At 41.3% G+C, this 24,403-nt stretch overlaps 1 protein-coding gene across 5 annotated transcripts in view; it reads left to right on the top strand.

Annotated features, from left to right (window-relative positions):
- Positions 1-24,403, top strand: part of pik3c2b (phosphatidylinositol-4-phosphate 3-kinase, catalytic subunit type 2 beta) — a 218,279-nt gene that overhangs the window by 175,435 nt on the left and 18,441 nt on the right. For all 5 annotated transcript variants that reach the window (XM_048553065.2, XM_059653333.1, XM_048553064.2 and 2 more), the window contains 12 exons: positions 1,081-1,269; positions 3,496-3,589; positions 5,111-5,205; positions 14,086-14,266; positions 14,829-14,936; positions 15,464-15,556; positions 16,373-16,502; positions 18,259-18,395; positions 21,063-21,232; positions 21,384-21,540; positions 21,658-21,767; positions 23,641-23,842. In XM_048553065.2, coding sequence (XP_048409022.1) covers positions 1,081-1,269; positions 3,496-3,589; positions 5,111-5,205; positions 14,086-14,266; positions 14,829-14,936; positions 15,464-15,556; positions 16,373-16,502; positions 18,259-18,395; positions 21,063-21,232; positions 21,384-21,540; positions 21,658-21,767; positions 23,641-23,842 — 1,666 coding nt within the window. The remainder of the gene's footprint in view (positions 1-1,080; positions 1,270-3,495; positions 3,590-5,110; positions 5,206-14,085; positions 14,267-14,828; positions 14,937-15,463; positions 15,557-16,372; positions 16,503-18,258; positions 18,396-21,062; positions 21,233-21,383; positions 21,541-21,657; positions 21,768-23,640; positions 23,843-24,403) is intronic.

The raw sequence follows: 24,403 nt of genomic DNA on the forward strand, positions 1-24,403 counted from the left end.
ATCTTTGACTTTCCAGCATTCCCTCCCGTGCCTTCATCTGCCAAGACCCTATGCTCTGTAACTCCACCCCTAAACTTCGCTGCTTCTCTTTCTGTCCTATTTTTAAGATTCTTCTTAAACCCACTTCATTGACCAAGCTCTTGGTCCCCTGCCCTAATGTGTCCTTACACAGCTTGTTCTCACATTTTGTTCGGCACTGCTGTGGTGTGTTTTGCAGTATCAAAGGGCATTACATTAGAACATGTTGCAGTTTAAGCAACATCCAAGGGGCATTTTTAAGTTACAAATCCAATTTAAAAACACTCGCTCTGAATGATAAATAGTGGGAGGCCTTGGGTTTAATCCTCAGCATTCGGTTATCTCAGCCAGAGTGAAAGCAATTACATTAATGTTGCTCCCAGCATTGCTCAGATCAGAATGAGGATAAACAGGTTGATTGTTATCTCTGACACGAGCTGAAAAATGTTTGGATATCTTGTACAGGCTGCTTTATAGTGCTGCCTCACTACGCAGACTTGAGGCAGGAAGAGTTGCTGCAGTTGTGTGGTACAAGTAGGCTCCTGCCATGTTGTACCTCAGGGAAAGTTGTTAACATTGACAGCGATGCAGGTTGCAAGAATAAATTCTTTAAATCTTTAACAAAGGAAAGAAAAGTTAATTGTCTTTATGAAAACATGGAGCTTGTTCAATTCATGTGCACTTCCTGCTGATTGCAATGTATGAATTTGCGATAATTAGGTTTGGGTCCATTAATATTCCCAGTGCAGATGTAAGCCCTTGCTTTGATTGTTGGTAATCTGCCCTTTGGTGTAACCTTCCACACGGATTCAGATTAGTGCCCTAGAGTTTCCTGTGTTTGAACTTTCCAGCAACAAACCTGACCTTCATTAAGGATATGCAGCAAAAGGGTCTCAGGTGTTGGCTCCTTTCTCTGGTTACTCAAAGGACATCTACAGCCAGACGGTTACGTACAGTGATATTGTTGTTATGTCTTTGGTGTCTGGTGCAGACAGATTACCACCCTCCATTTCTGTTGACCTCACTGCCTCCCGAAACCTCACCCTCCTCCACCTTGTGCAGGCTGACAGAAGCAGATAAGAAGCTGCTGTGGGAGAAGCGATATTACTGTCATACAGAATGCAGCTGCTTGCCTCTGGTGCTTGCCAGTGCCCCCAGCTGGGAATGGGCCTGTCTGCCTGATATCTACACTCTCCTCAAGCAATGGAATTGTCTGAGCCATCTGGATGCCTTGGGTCTTCTCCATGCTACGTAAGTATTACGACAACATAAATTTGAACAGATAATGGCTCATGATCCACAGCTTCACTCAATTGACTGTGTTTATAAAGTAATCTGATGGTGGATAGTTGGATCATCTGTCCATGTTATTTCTAACTGGGGGAGGAGGGGTAGAAAAATGCTTTCATTTGTAGCGCAACGTAAGTGTCATCAGACACGAGGTTGTAGACATACTCGCTGAGCCGGTTGGTTTGGTTGCAGACCTTTCATCACGCTGCTAGGTAGCATCGTCAGTAAGCCTCTGGTGAAGAGTCAGTGTTCTGTCCCACTTGTTGTTTATGTGTCTCAGTTTGCTTTGGGGTGGTTGGACATCCAGATGACATCAGACATCCCAGAGCACTTCATATCCAAAGCATTTCTGGTGAGTGGTTCCTTTTGTGAAAGAGGACTGGTGGCTAATGGTTATGCACAGGAAGCTCCCACAAACAGCAATGTGATAACAACCAGATAATCTGCTTATGTGATGTTGATTGAGGAATAAATTGTAGCCACAGCACCTGAAATAACACCACTTATGTTCTAAATGTTGGCGCAGCCACCTGTGATAACATTAGGGCCTGTTTTTAATATCACACCTGAAAGACTGTAACTTTGGCCATGTAGCACTCCCTCACTATTGCATTTGGTATCATTCTTAATGTTTGTGCTCAAGTGCAGGAGTGGATCCAACCCAGTAACTTGCAGTTCAAAAGCAAGTGTACTGATAATTAAGCCACATGTAATATATTAAACTGATACATTAATGGTTTATTTAAACAACCATTTATTTGCATGAACATGTTCGTGTACTTCACATCTAATATTCACAGTAGATGTTCTGAGTAAAAGAGTGAATTGATAAACTCCCCAACAATGAATGCTAATGAAATAATTAACCAGCAATAAATGTCCCTCCTGGATGTAAACAAATTTTCACCTTTTTGAAGCAGAACACCCACTATCATGTTGTCTAATGAGCGGGGCATTCGTGACGTCGGCCCCTCCTATCTCTGGAATCTCCTCTGGTCTTCAAATCCTTTGAGTTCATTCCATTTCTCCAATTCTGGAACACAAACAGAAATTGCTGGAAAAGCTCTGCAGGTCTGGCAGTATCTGTGGAGAGAAATCAATTTATATTTGGGTACAGTGTGATCTTTCCTCAGAACCCCCTTTCCAATTCTGCCTTTGTTCGTGTCCCGTTTCCTCCACTGCATCACTGGTACCTGCAAAGGTTCCGGAGTTCTGGAATTCCTTCCTTGAATCTCCCCACTTCTTCACTGTCATTAAAACCTATGTCCTTCAGCAAGCCTTTACATCACCTGTTCTAATATCTCCTCCTGTGGTTCAGTGTCAATTTTAGTCCAACACAGATGTGCAACTGCATAAAATGTCAGATTTTACACCCCATTTGTGCTGTTAGCTGGTTGTCAAACTGAGAGACAATAACAACAGCAGCAAACCCTTAAGGATGAGAAAAGTGAATTTGGGATTCCCACTCCTGGTTGCTGTCCAGTCCCTTCTGATGGAAATGATGTTTTGTATGGACTTTGGGTAATGACTGAGAATTGTCAAAAGTTTTCCAACTCCCACACAGCGAACAAAAGGCCTTGTTCAAGGATCAAGGGAACTCCTACGCAATTGTATCCCAATGAGGAATTGAAAAGGCTAAAGGAGATAATGGGCGAGTGGAGAAATGTAAGGATAAAGCACCAGTCCTTCTACTTGTTCAGCAGTAATCATGAGAGACAAATTTTTAACTTAGCAGTCTTTGAAATAAAAAATAGGAATAGGATGAAGCCATTCAAATTCTTGAGCTTGTTTTGCTGATTAAGTAGTTCATGGCTGATCTGTATCTTCAATCCACCTAGCTGCCTCGATTCCATTTTCCTTAATACCGTTGGCAAAAGATTAATTAATGAATCTCTATTTAAAATATTTTCACTTGACCTTGCCACTGTAACAGCTTTCTCTTGGTGTTGGAGGATAAATTTCCAGATGTGCATAATGCTTTGTGTGAGAAGGTGCATTTCTTGCTCTTACCCCTGATTGGTCTTTGAAAACTTTAAATCATTTTAAGCACTGTTGTGAGATCACCCTTTTTAAAAAATTATTTATGGCAATAGAATATAAGGCACATTTATGTAACAGTTACAATGCCATCAGTGCGCTATGCTATTTTTTCCTGCTCATAGTTCTTGCTCTTTTGTTTTTCTTCAGATTTCCTGATCAGGAGCTGCGCCACACTGCAGTACAGTGGATGGAAACGATGTCCACATCAGAACTAGTGGACTTCCTACCTCAGTTAGTACAAGTGAGTACTGTGCAATCTCACCACCCAAATTTTACTTCTATATATTTGATCCACCTTCTGTGGCATTGTAGGATCGAGGGGCTTGAACAGCAGATGAGGAATCAAGACCAAGTGTAATGTTCAGGTAAAGCAGCACAGTTGGACCAGTGTTTGCAGAAAATAAGATCTTCTGATCTTTCATTTTAATTCTATTATAAATTCCGGTATCCACCTTTTGGAAATGGGGGAAGCCTTTGTAAACTTTGTAATTACACCCTCATACCAAAGTGAATCGGTGCAACATTTTAATATTAATTGATTAGTAATCAAATTCATTTTGTGATTCTTCATAATCGTCACCTAACATTACTGTTTACCAGAACCATGCTGTCATGGAAATATCTGGCTGGATAATTAGATTAGATTAGATTCCCTACAGCGTGGAAACAGGCCCTTCGGCCCAACAAGTCCACACTGCCCCTTGAAGCATCCCACTTTGACCCATCCCCCTATAACCTACACATCCCTGAACACTACAGGCAATTTAGCATGGCCAATCCACCTAACCTGCACATCTTTGGACTGTGGGAGGAACCCGGAGGAAACCCACACAGACACGGGGAGAGTGTGCAAGCTCCACACGGACAGTAGCCCGAGGCGGGAATCGAACCTGGGTCCCTGGCGCTGTGAGGCTGCAGTGCTAACCACTGAGCCACCGTGCTGCCTGCAACTTGGTCAATACCTTTAATTTAAACACTTCCTTGTCACAGTGAGACAGAGAAATCAGACCTGACTGTAAGAATTGTAGCAAACAAAGAAAATCAGTCATTCTCTGAAATGAGGACACTGATAAAATCATATGGTAAGCAGACTTTGGCTTGTCTGCCTAACCACAGTTGGCTGTGCAACTGCTGAATGATTCTTCAGCCTGCGTTTAAGACAATGAGGAAAGCTTCAGAAAAGATGTACAAAGATATTGCCCAGGTTGGAGGGCTTGAGACATAGGGAGAGGCTGAATAGGCTGGGGCTGTTTTCCCTGGAGTATCGGAGGCTGAGGGGTGACCTTGTAGAGGTTTATGAAATCATGAGGGGCATGGATAGGGTAAATAGACAAGGTCTTTTCCCCTGGGGTGGGGGAGTCCAAAACTAGAGGGTATAGATTTGAGGTGGGAGGGGAAAGATTTAGAAGAGACCTAAGGGGCAATGTTTTCATGCAGAGTGTAGTGCGCCTATGAAATGAGCTGCCAGAGGAAGTGGTGGAGGCTGGTGCAATTACAACATTTAAAAGGCATCTGAATGGGTATGTGAATGAGAAGGGTTTAGAGGGATATGGGCCAAATGCTGGCAAATGGTTCTAGACTTAGTTAGGATATCTGATCAGCATGGACGAGTTGGACCAAAGGGTCTATTTCTGTGCTGTGCATCTCTATGATTATCGATGGGCCTTTATTCCATTCAGGATGATATAGCTTCAAAGAGATGGTGCCCTAGGTTGAGTGATTTACATATGATGTGACTTGTGCATTTGTTTTTATCTTGCAGGCCTTGAAGTTTGAGTGTTACTTGGACAGCCCCCTGGTGAGGTTTCTGTTGCGGAGAGCAATCTGTGATATGAAAATCGCCCATTATTTTTACTGGTACATAAAGCAAACTGTTTTGTCAAGCTATGCTATACCACTTTGAACATCATTAGTACAAACACAGAGACTCTTAGTAAAAAAAAAAAAGTGGTTGGATTTGGTTTGCTTGGAGGTGAAAGACTAAATATTTGAGACAGTTACTGAACCGCCCGCTTCTACTTTTAATAGAAGCAGTCAACCAATCCATTCATAGGAGATAAATTTCATATTTAAACTCTTTAAGGAGGCTGGCTGCCTTCATATTAAAAATTATTCTGTTTTGAACCATAATCGACTGGGGTTGCCCTGGCCATGGGAAAGTCAGCAGGTAACAGGGTGTGAGAAGGACTGTTCCCATAGGTAAGTGTCTTATTCCCATTGTTCTAACTGCTTTCCAATGTAGTCAGCAGGAAGGTCTTAATGAGGGACATCAGATACGGATCGTTAATTCTCATGGACTGGCACATGAAGAATTGATCGCATATTTGAGGCACTTTAGGAGGCATAATGACTGTAAACCAAAAAGATGCAAGGAAATTGATGTTGCTGACCAAACAAATAACTGCCAAAAACAGCTGGCGCATATTGTTATTCCTTAAATAAGCATCATTGGCTTGGCCAACATTTACTGACTATCCCAATGTGCTCTTGAGCTGCTTTTTTGAATCACTGCAATCTGTGGGTGCAAATAAAAAAAACCCAGTGTTGTTAAGCAGTGAGTTCCAGGAAAGTGAAAGAATGACCATGAATCCATTGTCAGTTGTTGGAAAAACCCATCTGGTTCACTAATGTCCATAAGACCATAAGACATAGGAGTGGAAGTAAGGCCATTCGGCCCATCAAGTCCACTCCGCCATTTAAATCATGGCTGATGGGCGTTTCAACTCCACTTCCCTCCACGGCCGCACTTGGAGTATTGCGTACAGTTCTGGTCACCACATTATAAGAAGGATGTGGAAGCTTTGGAAAGGGTGCAGAGGAGATTTACTAGGATGTTGCCTGGTCTGGAGGGAAGGTCTTAAGAGGAAAGGCTGAGGGACTTGAGGCTGTTTTCGTTAGAGCAAAGAAGTTTGAGAGGTGACTTAATTGAAACATATAAAATAATCAAGGGTTAGATAGGGTGGATAGGGAGAGCCTTTTTCCTAGGATGGTGACGGTGAGCACGAGGGGGCATAGCTTTAAATTGAGGGGTGAAAGATATAGAACAGATGTCAGAGGTAGTTTCTTTACTCAGAGAGTAGTAAGGGAATGGGACGCTTTGCCTGCAATGGTAGTAGATTCGCCAACTTTAGGGACATTTAATTTGTAACTGGATAAGCATATGGACGTACATGGAACAGTGTAGGTTAGATGGGCTTGAGATCGGTATGACAGGTCGGCACAACATCAAGGGCCGAAGGGCCTGTACTGTGCTGTAATGTTCTATGTTCTAATAGTGATATAGTTCCAAGTCAGCATGTTGTTTTGCTGGGTGGGAGAGTTTTAAGGTGGTGATGTTCCCAAGTACCTGCTGCCTTTGTCCTTCTAAGTGCTAGAGATCACAGGTTTGGAAGGAGGTATCACTGGAGCATTGGTGTGTCACTTTAGTACATCTTGCAGATGGTAAACAGTGCTACCACTGTGCGTAGATTTTGGAGGGACTGAATGTTTAAGTTGATGGATGGGATGCTCGTTAGGTGGAGCTGCTTCATTCTGAAAGTGTTGAGCTTCTTGGGTGTTGTTGGTATTGCATTCATCCAGGAAAGTGACACTGCTTTGTTGATGCTGAACAAGCTTTGGGGAGTCACTCACTTCAGAATTCCTGACAATTGAGCTGCTCTTGAAGCCACAATATTTAAATGAATGGTTCAGTTTACTATCTGGTCGATGCTAATCCACGGAATAGTTATTGATGTAGGATTCATTGATGCTAATGTCATTGTATATCACAGAGAGATATTCAGATATCTCTTGTTGGAAACTGTCATTGTCTAACATTTGTACGGTGTGGATGTTACTTACTACTTCTCAACACAAAGCTGGATATTTTCCAGGTTGTGCTGTACAAATTAACTTGAACTGCTTCAATATTTGAAGATGCAGCAGGCCTGGCAGCATTTGTGAACGCAAATCAAACTTAACATTTTGGGTCAAGTTCTTTCAGTTTGCATTTACTATTACAAAGATAACATTTGAAGACTATGCTGTCTGTGATTAAGTTGTAAAAATATTCAATTTAAAGCTTTTATTCCATGTTCTGTTTTAAAACAAAACACTTACAGTTATGTTTTTCTTTGTATAGCATCAGCAATGGAGAAAGGGTTATCTGAATGAATGCCCCAATCTCTGTTCACATACTGTAAAGCATGCTGAGAGCATCACTCTGTGAACAGTAATTGTGAATGTTATGTAGTATCCTGCCAGACCCTTGAATAAATGCCCCCGATGATTGATGTGAGGCAGCTCTGGCTCCAGAAACTGATCTTCCTTCCTTGACTGTAGCTGCGATTGATTCAGCCTGTGAGCCACATGCTTCATATATCTTGGTCTCCGCTCACTGTAGGTGGAGCCTTCTCCTCTTTGGCTATGATTGCAAGCCTGAATCATTTCTTGGCCTCAACCTTACTCTGCCTGTCAGTGGGCTGTACCCGCAAGAAAATTCTGGAGTCAATTGATGAAGAAGCTTCTCTGGGTCCAGTTGGTGAATGATACTTGGCTCGCTGAGATTGTGTGCAAAACTAGAGAAGCTGTATCCTTGTAAGCTCAGCAGCCGCACTGTCAGAGGAAAATAGGAGGGCTGCTGCCATCTATTGGTGCCCTCTGACAAAGTGCTAATTTTCAGAAAATAAGCAATGACCATAGCGGTGACATCACCCTCATAGATGGGAAATGTTTTGACAGTATGGCTAGCATCTGTGGCCCTCTGACAGTGCAGCTCATGCGAGGTTAGTGTTAGAGGCTTCGCAGGTCACATTCAGAGCAGTGCCAGCAAATCTCTTCCAGGCCCCTTGTCTCATGGGCAATGCCATGCCCAAACATCCAAAAAATAGGCACTCCAGTAGATATTAGCTGGAGGTAGGAATGTGTCAGGGCAGTTTTCTGATGCATAAAACCTAGATATTCCTCCAAGTCCTCTCTCATATCCTGCGCTAGAGGACTAGGAAGAGATTGCCCAGTACGTGAGACTAAAAAATTACAACTCTTACAGCTCTGCTCTGTGTGTGTCAGATTGGATTGAGCACGTGAATGCATTCTGAGCCAGTCTGGAACTCGGCTGTGATCCAAATGGGATTCCTTTGTTGTGCTAAATGTTAATATTGTAGCCACAGGTTTAATGATCTGGCATATCCTTGAATTTCCAGTGATCACCATGTAACCTCAACTCTAAATTAAAATGTCACATATCGTTTGTCCCTGTTCAGAATTATATTATTTGTTTGGTCTGGGTGTAGCCTGAACATTTTACACCCACTCCTCCCTTTGCCCTGTCTTAGGTTTCCCTGAGCAGTTGATACTAGCATCTGTGTGCCAGGTGTTAACGACCGTGATTGCGACTCGGCAGTGAGCCGCCCTTCGCCAAGCTATCAGCGAGTAGAAAATCAGCTTGTAAATAATCAGAATGGTTCGGACTCTCATAAGTCAGCAGGAAGCTAGGACAATGAGATGGAAACATTAAGACCAAGTCCAGGCCACGTCAGCTTTGCTGCAGTATTGTGTCCTGTTCCCTTCTCGCAAGAAATGTCTTAATGTATCACAGCAAGGCAGAAGGTTGCTGCTAATTTATTGCTTCTTCTTGCTATGTATTTTCGGGCTTTTGTTCAAGACACTGCTCATAAAGTGGAACTGTAACGAACACCAGAGAGCGTCAACGCAACATGTGACTGCAAATTCAACCGATAAGAGTCAGGTACTATGCAGATGCTAGAAACAGTTTTCAAACACTAAAATGAAGCACACCAAATACCAAGAGCTTTCTGGGAATTTGGAAGTTTAAGACATGATCAAGTGTTGAGTATTGGAAGTATATTTCAGGATCTGGCTTTTAAAATGACATGTCTAAAAGACAATGTGTAGATCACTCAGGACCACCAACCGTTGAAAATCTAGCATATGAAACCTTAGCAAACTCAATTCTATCTGTGATCATATTAATTGTTGGTTTGTTCCATTGGTGATTCTTTTATTTATTTCATTTACGGGAAATGGGGATTTGCTGGAAAAGCCAATGTTTATTGGCTGACCCCAACAACTGACTGGCTTGCTAGACCACTTCAGTTAAGAGTCGACCTCACGGCTGGAGTTATATGTCAGCCAGGCATGTTTATTTCACTAAAGCATATCACTGCACCAGGTGGATTGTCACAACCATTCCGTGGTTTCATGATCATAATTACTGAAACTAAAGGTTTATTTAAATAGCTCAAGTTAAATACCCCCAGCTGTTCAGAAAGGATTTGAGTTCCTGTCTCTGGATCATTAATCCATCCCTCTGAGTTATTTTACCAGTATTTTAACTAATGTGCTACCTTACTCCCTTAAAAACCACAAATTGATTAAGGCTAATCTTAATGCTGTTGCTTTATTGGATGGATAAATACAAGTTCTGTTGCTATCAACTGCTTGAAATATGAAAATTCAAACGTTAGCAGTGACCTTGAGGCTTCCAACCTTTTAGTTTATATGACCACTAAAGAACATTCTTCACTTAAAGGAATGACCTCCTTATCTGGTTCATGTTGTGAGTCTTCATTTCAGAGCTTGTTAAAAGACTACAGGCTGTCATAATTGTTGCACTAGGTTTCATCCTGACTCAAGGCTATCTCATGCATGAAGTGTATTCAATAAAGAGTGGACAGCCAAAAGTAGAAATAATCTGTTTTCCATCAGTTAGAATAAGAGGAATTTATGACATATTTTAACAGCACTGAATTCATGGGCTTTGCCAGTGTTCTAGAGTTTAATCATCATTGCTGGGCTTTCTTTTGCATCCAAGTTGATAGCCAGGGAATATTGGCAATGCCTCCATTGAAAGCCATAAAAATGGAGCCAGTTGTGACTCTATTATTGTAAATATCATGATTGGATTGCAGAGTTCCTGCTTGTAAAGCAGGTCTTGAACCTAGGAAGCAACCCTAAATAAAATTAGACTCCAGTGTAATCTAAAGTATTGCTGTGTGTAGAGTCCATTGCAAAGTGCTACTTGGTGCTATTCCACTGCACGCAGATTGTAGTGACAAGGTGCCTCATGTTTATGTGGCGTACTCAGAGTCCTTGTGAAGTTTAAAATGATTATTAGATTTCTATGGTGTCACATGAGAGATCAACACTCCAACTCACTCGCTCACTTGCTCTCACAAGTGGATGTATATGATCCCACTTCCTGAAAGAGACTGGAAGCTTTACATCCAGTAATCTAGCCAATACTAATCCCTCAAATGAGTGAGAAAGGCTATTTATTATCTCATTGCTTGTTGTGGGGGCTTGTTGTCTTTAAATTAGTTGCCAATTTCTACTTTCCAACAGTGACTGCAACTTTAAAATACTTTATTGGATTTAAAGTGCTTCAGGATGTCCTGAGATCATGAAGGATGCAATGCATGCTGAGATTGCACCTGGAGTGGTGCATACCGTATTGTTCCCCTTGGGACTGATACAGTTGTGTTGGAGGCAGTTCAGAGGAGGTTCATTAGATAGATTCCAGAGAAACGGGTTTTGTCTTGTGAAGAGAGATGAGCAGCTTATGCCTATGCTGTCTGGGGTTTAGAAGAACGAGAGAAGATCAAATAAGGTATATAACAAGATGAAAGGGAATGACAATGTATATGCAGAAAGGATATTTCCTCGTGAGTCAACATAGAATGAGAGTTTATATTTTTAGGATCAGGAGTAGCAGATTCAAAGCAAAGATGAGAGGAAATTGCTTATCTCAAAAGGCTGTGAATTTTTGGAATTCACACCCCCAGCGGCAGCAGATGCTGGGGCATTGAGTAATAAGGAGCAGATACAGATTTTTTAATTAGTAATTGGTTGAAGGATTATGGAGAGCAGGCAGGAGAGTGCAGTTGAACCTGTGATGAGATCAGCCATGATTTTCTCAAATGGTGGAACAGGTTTGAGGGGCTGAATTACCAACTCCTGTTCCTAGTTGTTATGTTATAAAACCTCAATTACACTTCAAACTGTGTTACACCTAATTATTTACTGTTTGATATACCATGACTGCCATTGAAAGTAAACATGGCAGCCATTCTGGTGAATAATTTGTTACTTTATTTTTCTTGCTCTGGGTGTTCAGGTCCATTGTACCCTGAAGGTGGCAATGCAGTTCAATAGAGTGGTCAAGAAGGCATATGGCATGCTTTCATTCATCGGAGGGGGTATTGAGTACAAGAGTTGGCAGGTCATGTTACAGTTGTATAGGACTTTGATTCGGCCACATTTGGAGTACTGTGTACAGTTCTGGTCGCCACATTACCAAAAGGATGTGGATGCTTTGGAGAGGGTGCAGAGGAGGTTCACCAGGATGTTGCCTGGTATGGAGAGCGCTAGCTATGAAGAGAGATTGAGTAGATTAGGATTATTTGCATTAGAAAGACGGAGGTCGAGGGGGAACCTGATTGAGGTCTATAAAATCATGAGGGGTATAGACAGGGTGGATAGCAAAAAGCTTTTTCCCTGAGTGGGGGACTCGATTACTAGGGGTCACGATTTCAGCGTGAGAGGGGAAATGTTTAAGGGAGATATACGTATATTCTTTATGCAGAGGGTGGTGGGTGCCTGGAACATGTTGCCAGCAGAGGTGTACAGGCAAGCACGATAGCATCATTTAAAATGTATCAAGACAGATACATGAATACGTGCAGGGAGCAGAGGGATACAGATCCTTGGAAAAAAGGCAACAGATTTAGATAGAGGATCTGGATCGGCACTGGCTTGGTGGGCTGAAGGGCCTGTTCCTGTGGTGTAATTTTCTTCATTCTTTGTTCTTTGCTCCTATTTGCCAAAGATACCAACAGAACCCCATGCTGTTGTTAGTAGTAGCATTGGATATTAAACATTCAGAAAAGATCTTGAAAGGAGATGCTGTTTCAGTGGTCCATTGCTTATAAATTGGACAATGTTAGTAGAGTTAAATCTGAAAATTACGGAACAGAGAGCATGGTCAACTGTTGTAGTCTGCAGGTAAATTTGAGATCATCCAAAACTCTGCTGCCTGTGTCCTAACTAAGTCCTGGTCGCTGATCACTGTCCTACAAAGGCTCCAAGTTAACCCTTAACTTTAGGATCCACATGTATATTTTCAAATCTCTATGATGTTGTCCCTCTATATCTTTGTAATCTCAATCAGCCCTGTCCATTATCAGCACTTCTCTAACTCTGACCCTGTTAATCACTCCATCATTGGTCACTGTATCTGCAACTACCAAGGCCCTGAGCTCTAGCTGTGCCTAGAATCTCTTCATCTCTTTTTCCAAATTTAAGATGCTCTTAAAACCTACCTCTTTGACCAAGCTTTCAGTCGTCTTGTGTATTTTGGTGTCAAATTTGTTTGCTAACACTGCTTGAAGCACAATGGATGTTTTATTAAATTTATACTTACATCTGTAAGTATAGACTGCCCCTGTTGGTGTAAAATTGACGATGTTGCAAAGTAGCAATAGGTTGCTTAAATACATTGGCCACCCTGGGAAAACTGGACTTGCAATGCTGACTATTGCAAATAAGTGTGTGACTAACAATCAACGGTTGCCCTCACATCTATTGCATGTATTGTCAGGCAGTTCCCACCCTTCTGCTGTTAATCTCTGTAGTGACATTATGGAGCATACACCCTCAGAGTAAACACAAAGGTCATATTAGTGGTCTGAGGAATTAACAGTACTAAAAAGTTGGAGCTGCTGTAAATTACTGTCAGAATCAAGAGCTGATAGGCCATAAATTACATTTGCTTTCTCTTTCCCAGCAGTCTGTCATCCCATTAAATTGCACTCCTCATTAGTGACTAATGCTTAAAAAATCATAGCACAAACTCCAAACAAGACAGGACATGTCATGTACAGGAGAATAAAACGGAAAATTAGGTGGTGTGCCAGTATTAGATGGGACGACTTTGTGCACTTGCATTCCCTAACACAGTGAGGTAATAGCCTCTCATCTAGTTAGGGTATCCAGTGAAGGTGATCATATCCCCTCTGCTTAGCAGCTTACTTTCTGATTTAAAGAAGGACTTTAGCTGGAGCAATTTAACTGAGCAGAAAATGGCTTCTGTAAATTGGTCCTTGGTTGGTAGAGGCCAGAAGAAATACGTTGGTGACACATAATTTGTTCACTTTCTTTCTTTTGAGGTCCAATCAGATCCACAACCAATGGAGCAAGGACGCAGGTGCCTAACCAGATAACTTAATGAGTTGGGATGAGGCTGGGTAGGAATGAGGAGGGAATTGGATACAACAAAGTGAAGAAAGATCCTTAATGAGAGCTTGGAAGGAATTTTCATGAATTGAGAATTCTAACTTGGGGTATTTAGTATTTACAGCACACTCTGCTCAACAGGCTTACACAAGCATTCGTACTCCATAGATCCTCCTCAAACCTGATTGTACTTTAACTCACAACCCTCCCATTCCTTTCTCCCTACCTTCCCTTTAAATGTATCAATGTGACAAGTTGCACATTCTAAAGTTTTGCTCGTAAAAAAGGTTCATCTGAATTTGATATTGGATTCATTAGTGACTGTCTTCTGTTTGTGCTCTTTAGGTTGCTGGTCTTTGCAAGTAGAAATATCTGCTCTGCTAAGCCCTTCATAATCTTAAAGAAAACTCTATTAGGTTGTCCTGAGCCTTCAAATAAAAGCAAACTACTGCAGTATTGCCAGCTGTCTGCTGAGTCATTTTAAACCTTTTTCTTCTCGATTCTCAGGTTATTGAAGGATGCATTAAATGATTCTCACTTCAGTGCCCGATACCAGCATCTTCTAGGGGCCTTGCTATGCTGCGTTGGAAAGGGCATGAGGGAGGAGTTTGACAAACAGACCAAGCTAACTCACATCCTGGCTAAAATAGCACAGAAAGTCAGAGACATTGCTCCATCTTCTAGACAGGTCAGTAAACAAAAGATTTGTGTGACACCAACTTCCTATCAGGTGAACACGTGAAGGGTTTACGTGGTACTATCTTCACACCAGATCAAGCATTAGGAAATAAGCAGCTTTAGTGAAATTTAGCCCGTGTTGCAGTATTGCCTCTTTATTAACCTGAGTTGTTGCTCTTGGCGGAAATCGAAGTATGAAATGCGTCCTCAAATTTGCTCACTTCTGTGGTGCTTCAGTGGGAATAATCTCAGCTGAAGCAAGTTTTAATTAGCCAGAAATGTAGAGGCCAACACTGCAAATTTCTGGGAATTGTATTCAGGTTCTCTGTTAAGACTCGTGTCATTCACAGTTCCCTTGGCTCAGTGAAACATCTTGCTTCTGTTGGCTGCTGCTCCTCTGTTGGAATATCATGAAATGTTTCCACTGACATAATCAGTGATAAAGACACCAAGACCTCATTGGGGGTAATGGTTTGTTTTATGTTCTGACTGGTGTGAAGTGCTGTGCACTTTCTGAGACTTTACAAACAGAAATTCTGAAGACAATTGGTTGACCTTCCTTTCTGTTACAGACAGTACTCCGGGAAAGCATGGAGGAAGTGCAACAATTCTTCAATGTTCAGGATCACTGTCGCTTGCCTTTAAACCCAAGTCTTTTGGCCAATGGAGTCAATCCAAGAGTATGTTACATTCTGTAAATTTATTTTAAGTTTGCATGTCTCATATTTTAAGATTATTTTTAACCCTATTGCAACTTGCTACCTGTGCTTCCTTGGAAGCAGATTTATTTTATTTGGTCATGGGCAATGACCATCATTGGAAAGGCAAGTATTTATTGGGCATCCCTAAATGCCGTTATGAATAGCTGTAGGCTATTCCACAGTGCTGTTAGAAAATTAAGAATTTTAGCCTAGTGATAATGAAAGGAATGCGATGTATATCCAGGATGTGTGAATTGGGAAGGAAGTTGAATGCAAGGATTTTTTTTTGTGCATCTCGGACCTGCAATGCTTGGCCTCAACACTGAGGGGGTGCTTGTTATTTAATTTCATTGTCATCGTTGATAGAAGCAGCCTTGACTTTGAAATTCTGTCATCCCAAACCAGAAGAATAGCACAGAGGTGGTTGGCAAAGTTTTGAGATTGGGGAGAAAAGTGGGTGCAAAAATAAGTCAAATGCTAATTTGTTTTGATCTCTGGACCCACAGGCTTGCTCCTTCTTCAATTCCAATGCTGTTCCTCTGAAGATCTCCTTCACCAATGCAGACCCCTTTGGGGAAAACATCAACGTCATTGTTAAAGTATGTTTGCTTTAGAATGTGCACCAATTGTAGTAAAAGAAGTTCCCTGTTCTAGAGGCAATCATATCTTTCATGTGTGGCACCCTGGTTTCCTCCTCCCACCTCACAATCTGTAGCAACAACCTGTGTATGGAGTCTTTTAATGCAGGGAGGCTGATGTGCTGCAGCTCACATATGGTTCTGGCTGATCAAGAAATTTGCCTAATCTGACCTCCTGTTATAAATGTATCAGAATAATTAATCATTCTATTTGGCCTTTTTAAAATTTACTTGTCAAACATGGGTGTCCCTGGCTAGGCTAGTATTTCTTGCCTGTCCCGAGTTGCTGTTTAGAAGGTTTTGGTGAGCTGCCTTTTTGAACCACTGCGGTCCATATGATGAACACACCTTTATGTGGCCATATGGTTCTAAGTTATGAATCAGACCCAGAACTTGGGGCTCAGTGGTAGAGACGCTACTTGTTGCACCATGAGAACCTATAGCGCTGTTGGGGCTCAACAGCAGCAGATGGTCTTTGGACTAGATTGCAGATAAACCTGCCATCATGAATCAAATTGTACTGCGTCATGAATTTGTGCCTTCAGGAAAGGAAAGGAGGGAGAAAGTTGGGATCAGTAGTCATGAGATGGTAGGAACTGCCGATGCTGGAGAATCTGAGATAACAAGGTGTAGAGCTGGATGAACACAGCAGGACAAGCAGCATAAGAGGAGCAATTTATTTTGGATTGACTCCAAAACGTCAGCTTTCCTGTTCCTCTGATGCTGCTTGGCCAATCAGTAGTCATGAATTAACCCTCGTATATTGCCATTGTCTAGACTGGAGATGACTTGCGCCAGGACATGTTAACTCTTCAAATGATACGCATCATGAACAAGATCTGGATTCAGGAAGGTTTGGATATGCGTATGATATTCTTCAAGTGTACCTCAACAGGATGGGGACGAGGTACTTTTAAACTTTATAGTTGCTTTTTGAATAGCAGCATGAATGAGAACATCTCTTGTGTTCGGAAATGTGTGAAAGTTAAGAAAGGTCACCAGACTTGTCGTGACTTTCCTCATTCAAATGAATTTTGATATTTATTGCTTCTTATAGATGCTGGCAATGTTAAAAAAAAAACTGAACCTAAACTGAAATACCTAAAATACTGAATGGAAAATAAGAAAAATACCAGTTCTTTGGAGAGGATTTTAACCTAACCTGTCCATATGGAAAATGATGGACTCAGGTGCACTACTGGTTTTGCATTCATTCTGATTTTGATCTCCAGTGAATATTGTGCAGATGTAAATTCAGTATTCCACCTGCTCTCCTAATTTCCAAATTAGCAGTGCGCCCAGCATTTTGACAAAGCTGATTGAGTTTATTAACAAGTCAATTAACCCAGTCATACATATTTCCTAATCAACTCGTGAAGAGATGTTACAGCATACCTTTGGAGCAGCTGGAACTTTAACCCAGGCCTCCTGGCTCAGAGTAGGGCCACCAGCACTATACCACAGGAGACAACTTATCCCTATTTATAAAGCTGCACTCAACGTAACGTAGTTAGTGTGGGTGAGCAGGAGTGGGAAGGTTGATTCTTTCTCGATTATTTAAACTATTTTGTTGGAAAATCTGGGAAGAAAGGAGGCACGCAATCCAGGTGGTGTCATGTGCGTATAGGTGGCATCTTCTCGTAAGATGTTCCGCTCTTCCTCTGAATGCAACACCCCTCCCACCAAACTTTTACAACTCCCACCTGGTCCTTAAAAGATGTTTGGAAAAGTACATGAAAAGGAAAGATTTGGAGGGATATGGGCCTGGAGCAGACAGGTGGAACTAGTTTAGTTTCGGATTGTGCTCGGCATGGGCTGTCTGGACTGAAGGGTCTGTTTCTGTGCTGTATGACTCTATGACAGTGATCCAAGTCAGAAAATTTTGGGTTCAAACCCCACTCCAGAGATTTGAGTGCATATTCAGTGCTGTCACCTCAGTAGTATGCTGGGGGAGTCTTGGTTGTGCCATCTTTTAAGTGGTTAAGTCTCTAAGTTGGAAATAAAATCCATGATCCCATGTTTGTATCTTGGAGAAGAGCAGGTGAATTCTCCCTAGTGACTTGGGTAATACCTACCCATCAACCAGCCATAAATAAAGTAGATACTGTTGTTGTTATCTCGTTGTTATTTCTGGGACCTTGCTGCATGCGATTTAGTTTGACACATTTACTACATAGCAACAACTATACTTTAAAAATCCTCCATGTGCAGGAAAGTGATTTGGAAAAAGCAATGTAGGGCATCCTACATTTGTGAAAGGAGTCACATAAATGCAAATCTATTTTCTTTCCTTTATGTTCAGTTTTTTTTTAAACTTTGCTGTCCCTCTAAATAGGCAGCCATGCCAGCACAGAACTATAATTAAACCTGGAAACAGTTGGTCTGTATAACTCATTGAGCCTGAGTCCATTCTCTGTATTTTTTTTAGGATGAGGAATAGCTGGATATAGATATAAGTTCAGGCCAAGCAGGAAAGCTGACATGGAATAAAAATATAACTGAAGCATGATCCGTGAAAGTGTTGCAGTATACTGATTTACATCAGTTATTTTTGGATTTTAGCTGGTCCCTGATTAATCATCTTACTAAATGTTGTTTCAATGGTTTAAAGTAACTTGTGTGTGGCACTGCATCCACTCAACCACCATTTGATATTTTAACAGGAATGGTAGAGATGATTCCGAATGCAGAAACCTTGAGAAGAATTCAGGTGGAGCACGGGGTAACAGGATCTTTCAAAGACCATCCGCTGGCAGAATGGTTACAAAAGCATAACCCGAATGAGGAGGAATATGAAAAGGTGAAGAAAAGCAAATAGCTTTATGTTCTTTCTTTAGATCCTGTCCCCTTCCCTCTCCGGAGAGGGTAAAGAAGTGAACTGCTGTGTACAACCTCGTCAGCAACCAGAAGGGGGAGAACTGGGTGGTATAAGGGTTAGGTACAGACCTAAGTAGCTAAATCCAACTCAATTTATAATCGGATGGAAATCTCCTTTTTCTACTGCCTGCAGAGTACTTGAAACAAGTGATTTTCAACTCAGTTCCTCAATGCTCCAACATGAACCATCTTTATTTAGCATTGCTACTGTGTCACAGCAATAGATGGTTGATGCAGAGGAAATAAAAAATCCACACTGATAATACTCTTCCAAGTCTGTGATGCAGGTACATTATTGAAGCAGAGAGGGAATACTACTCTGCAGCTGCCTAGCCATGCTATAACTGCAAAGCCAGTACTTGATTATGACGACACTATTGTGAAATGAACAAAGTCCCATTCCTTTTAATCCTGCATATTGATGGTCATTAAAAAAATTGTAAATCACTCTCCAATTTCCACTCCATTCCTGTGGAAAAGCACCTTACGCACTGCTGCATTATGAGTGGATTAATAATTGTAGATATCCCTTGAACTCCATTTCCAATCTCGCAATATCAATTAAACCACTGGCCACTTCCACTGTTCTTAAACTGGACAGATCCAGAGATCCCATAACTGTGGGACTATCCAAGTTAAGTTTTTTTTGGTGTGGAAGCAGTGTCTCTCCACCTAAATTATATGATGTCCTGTCTTGTTTCTGTTTCAGTACGGTTTTATTGAATCATTGAAACTGTACAGTGTGGAAGCAGGCCATTCAGCCCATCGAGTCCACACTGACCCTCCGAAGAGCATCCCACCCCTACCTTATCCCTAATTAATCCATCGTTGATTTTTGGAAAAACCTTCAAGGTTCACTAATGTCCTTTTTAAGAAGGAAACTGCCATCCTTAGCTGGTCTGGCCTACATGTGACTCCAGACTCTCAGCAATGTGATTGACCTTCAACTGCCCTCTGGGCAATTAGAGATGGGCAATAAATGCTGCCTAGCCAGTGATCCCCCTCATCCTGTTAATGAATTAAATTTCGTAAAAATCTGGAATTACAAGCTAACCTCATGGCGGTCATGTAACCTATGTCAATTGTTGTAAATCTTATCTAATTCACCAATGACCCTTAAGGAAATCTGCCATCCTCATTTAGTCTGGCCTACATGTGCCTTTTAGACCCACAGCAAAGTGGTTGACTCATAACTGCCCTCTGGGAAATTATGGATGGGCAATAAATGCTAGCCTACCCAGAGATACCTGCATCCCATAAAACCAAACACAGGCACTTATAGTCTGGAAGGTAGTTCTTCTTTTCTCTGGATTGGCTGGACAGGTCACAAAAGCATTCATCTGTGGTACAATTAATCACCTGCTACGTGAGCTGACACATTGACTTCCACTTGCAGAAGTTGAAGATGCACTTGGACACTGGAGGTCTGCACAGTGAGGGGAAATACATTAGGGGAATATTGTACATGACCCTTAGGAAAATAACTTCTTTGTCAAAGTATAGTTCCTGCTTGCAGTCGCATGCTGTCACCCACCAGATGTAGGTAGGTAATCCCTCACAATACCTTTTCGTTGCTCAAGAAATATAGGGTTTTAGTTAAACACAGCAAACTGATGGCTTCTTATGATTTTAAAACCAAAACCCACCAGTATTGTTTATAGCATAGATCCACTCTTGGCAATTTTTTCCGTAGCAACCTCAGAGATTTCTTGAGATAAAAGCCTCTAAGGTTGGCCAAGCATTGTTTGAAAGCACACAAAGATATAAAAGAACAAACCAAAAAGAAACTATATTCAAAATAAAAACTGAAAGAACTGCAGATGCTGTAAATCAACAAAACCAGAAATCCCTTCTAAGGAAGAGTCACTTCACCCAAAACATTAACTAAGATTTCTCTTTACAGATGCTGCCAGACCTGTGACCTTTTCCAGCAATTTCTGCTTTTGTATAAACTATTTTCAATTCATCTTAAACTGAGAACCAGCCATAACATTTTTAACCCTTAACATCATCCATTATAGAGTTAGTTACAACCAGCACAATGGGTCAAATGTTCCCTTCCTAGCTCATATGATAGCATGCGTTTTTCGAGATGTATCTGGCTATGGACAATGCCAATTTAAGGTTATTGGAAAGGTATTGTGGAATTTCTATTGAGTCTTAACTGGCATTCTTCTGAAGCTGACTTGTCTGCACTGTCCCATGGACTCTCTTGGACAGTGCATTTCTGCTCCTCCTGCCATTCTGCTGATTGTGAAACCGCTACAGCTTCCTCATTTTTCACCAGGGCTGTTCCCCAAATACAGCTGCCCCAAATAAATTCAAAAGAAAACTATTAAGATACTTTTAAGAGATCATCAGATGCTCCAAAAAGAGGAAGCAATTGATTAGTGAGCTAGAAAGATGTTTGATTATTGGCATCCACAATGTGATCTTTGGTTGCAAGTACAGGACTGTTGTATGCACTAGGTATGTCACAGATCATAAGCTTCAAGAAGTGGAATAAGAAAGACTGAGGTAGATTCTACCTGAGGGATTTTTCAGTGATAACTCAGATTTGTATTTTCCACTTTTTTCTTTTGTATTCTAGGCTGTGGAAAATTTCATTTATTCTTGTGCAGGCTGCTGTGTTGCCACCTATGTCCTGGGCATATGTGACAGACATAATGACAATATCATGCTGAAGACCAGTGGCCATATGTTCCATATTGATTTCGGCAAATTCCTCGGCCATGCTCAAATGCTAGGCAACTTTAAGAGGTGAGCACGTAAATAGTTTCTTACATTGGACTGTTAGGTACATTAACGATTAGTTTTCCAGTGCAGCCTCTAAGACTGAATGCATCATTTAATGCTCAATAGGAAATTGAGCACCACTGCATTGTAATGTTCTCATCTTCTACTTCTGCAGAGATCGAGCTCCATTTGTCTTTACTTCTGACATGGCATATGTAATTAATGGAGGTGACAAACCCTCCAGTCGGTTCCACGATTTTGTTGACCTGTGCTGTCAAGCTTACAATCTCATCCGCAAGCACACAGATCTTTTCCTTAATCTTCTGGGGCTGGTAAGCTAACATGCACTGCTAATGCATTGACTTTATTTGGGACAGCACTGCATTTGGTTCAAGTCAACTCAATGGATTGTAGGGGAACAAATAATTGGATCCCTTTTCTTCCCGCAGATGCTATCCTGTGGAATTCCAGAGCTGTCCGATATCCAAGACCTGAGATATGTTTATGATGCTCTTCGACCTCAGGAGACAGATGCCCACGCTACCACTTACTTCACAAGGTATGATTTCCAAAACAATAAAACAGTGAAAGGCAATTGTGTATTTTGAAAACGTATTCATTATGTAGGTATTCACTGGAAAATCCAACCTTATTGTCCATTCCAAATTACCCTTAAGAGTGTGGTGGAGAAACACATTCTTGGACTGTTGGCAGTCCATGTAGTGAAGGTGCTACCACAGAGCTGTTAAAGTCCAGGCCTTTGACCCAGCAACAATGAATGAGTGACAGCGTATTTGCAGGTGAGGATAATGTGTGGCTTGAGGTGGTAGTGTTCCATTCTGCCTGCCTCTGGCCTTCATAAGGTGGCAGAAGTCGAAGGTTTCGAGAAGTCCTGTTGACAAGTGGCATTAAGTTTTGTAGTTGAAGCCCAGTACAACCGTGTTGCATCAGTGCTGGAGAGGTGTTCTTCATGGTGAATGGTACAGCACACACTTGACTTATTGATGTATTTATTGTCACGTGTACTGATATACAGTGAAAAGCTTTGTTTAATGAGCAGTACAGGCTGATCATAGTAAGCAAAGAATGTACAGATCAAAAAAGATTAAGAGGCATATAGATTACTTTACACAGGGTGTGCACTCGGCACGATGAACGGTAGCAAGATGAATCATTATTTGAGTTTAGAGAGTCCATTCATCAGTCTGATACGTGCCCGGGAAGAAGCTGTTCCTGAACCTGTTGGTGCATGTGTTCAGGCTTCTGTATCTTCTGCCCGATGGAAGCGGTTGTAGGAGATCATTATCAGGGTGCAAAGTGTTTCGATGATGTTGGCAGCCTTTCCACAGCAGCGAGCCATGTAAATGGAGCCCATAGATGGAAGAGATAATGAAGTGTGGAGCTGGACGAACACAGCAGGCCAAGCAGCATCTTAGGAGCACAAAAGCTGACGTTTTCAGCCTAGACCCGTCATCAGAAAAGGCATCTCGAGCAGAAAAGCTGATGCTTTGGGAAGCATCAGCTTTTCTGCTGCTAAGATGCTGCTTGGCCTGCTGTGTTCATCCAGCTCTACACTTTGTTATCTTGGATTCTCCAGTGTCTGCAGTTCCTATTATCTCTCTCCCATAGATGGAAGGTTTGCTTTTGTGATGGTTTGGACTGTGCACACCACCTTCTGTAGTTTCTTATGGTTCTGGACTTTCTTGTCTGCATGGCATCACCTGAGTGTTCTCAGAGCTGCACTCATCCAGGAAACTGGATGGAACTAGTGTGACGCTAACAACGCTAAAGCAGTGTATATTCTGTGATCATTACCAGCTTCTCTGCTGCTGGTCTTAATAGAGTTTGGCCTAAATAATGTTGAGCAACTGACTTTAGGGAATGTATAAACACTATGGGTAAGAAAGTTTTTAAACTGATATCAAAGATGAGTTGCTATATATGTGAAGAGACAATAGAGGACTCTTCATTTGACCAAATTAAGATGAAGCTTAAATGAAAGGAATAAAACCATTGCAATGAGGTAAGTAAAAGAAATTGAGTAAACACCATTACCAGAATGAAGAGGGGAGAGATTACGACAATTTATTTTAAGAGATAATGTGGATTCCGAAAGCTTGTGATTTCAAATAAACTTGTTAGTCTATAACCTGGTGTCATGTGGCTTCTGACTTTATTTTAAGAGAGTTTTCGATACATGAAAGTAATAGTGGATGCACAGTCCATATAAAAGTTTAGTGTCCATTGCTATAAGTGCTGCCTGGTCACCATGATGCATTTGGCAAAAGGTGTTCTGTTTTAGGAAAGCTAAATAAACAAATGAGTGATTAGAGGAGGCTTATGTGGAAAATGAGCACCAGCGTTGACCAATTAGACTGTATGGTTTCTTTCTGTGCTGTGAATTCTCAGTTGAAACTTTGCCTAATTTACAGGCTGATTGAATCCAGTTTGGGTAGCGTGGCAACCAAACTCAACTTCTTCCTTCACAATTTGGCCCAAATGAAGTTTTCTGGGGTTGATGACCATCCCACACTCTCCTATGCTCCTAAAACATACACGATAAAGACCGATGGGAAAATCAAGAAAGTGTTTGTGTGTCGTCATCAGAAAATATTCAACCCTAATAAAGGATACGTAAGTCAAATCTCCTGTACCGGTTTCTGTTCTTCCTACCCTTCTATGCACTTATTTATGTACACAGCTTTGATCTGCCACTTACTGTGACTGCAAATAGTATGAACAATATGTATAGACCTCATAACAAGAAAGGCAAAACTGTTACTTCTTTAATTAGGCTTTACAGCACGTCTTAAATGGTAAGAACATGGTTATTATGTTCCTCAAGTCAGTTCCCCCATTCAAGTAGACTCTGACCAATTGTAGTTTAACTCTATTTTAATTCTCTAAAATCCTTACCTAACAAAAGTCTGTCAGTCTAAATTTTGAAACTTATAGTTGACTCCCCACCCCAAATTCAACAGCTTTTTGGGGAAGAGATTTGCAGATTTCCTCCACTCTTGGTGTGAGGAGATGTCATGACATCACTCTAGAATCATCTAGCTCTAACTGAATGAATGAATGAATGATTTTATTCTCACATATATTTAAGGAAATGCAGTGAAAAGAGTTTTTTGCCACAACCCAGCATTTTAAGTTGCTAAAGAATAAAAAGAAAATAGTTAAATCGACGTCATT

This window comes from Stegostoma tigrinum, chromosome 21 (assembly GCF_030684315.1).
Source record: "Stegostoma tigrinum isolate sSteTig4 chromosome 21, sSteTig4.hap1, whole genome shotgun sequence".
Taxonomy (NCBI): Eukaryota; Metazoa; Chordata; class Chondrichthyes; order Orectolobiformes; family Stegostomatidae; genus Stegostoma; species Stegostoma tigrinum.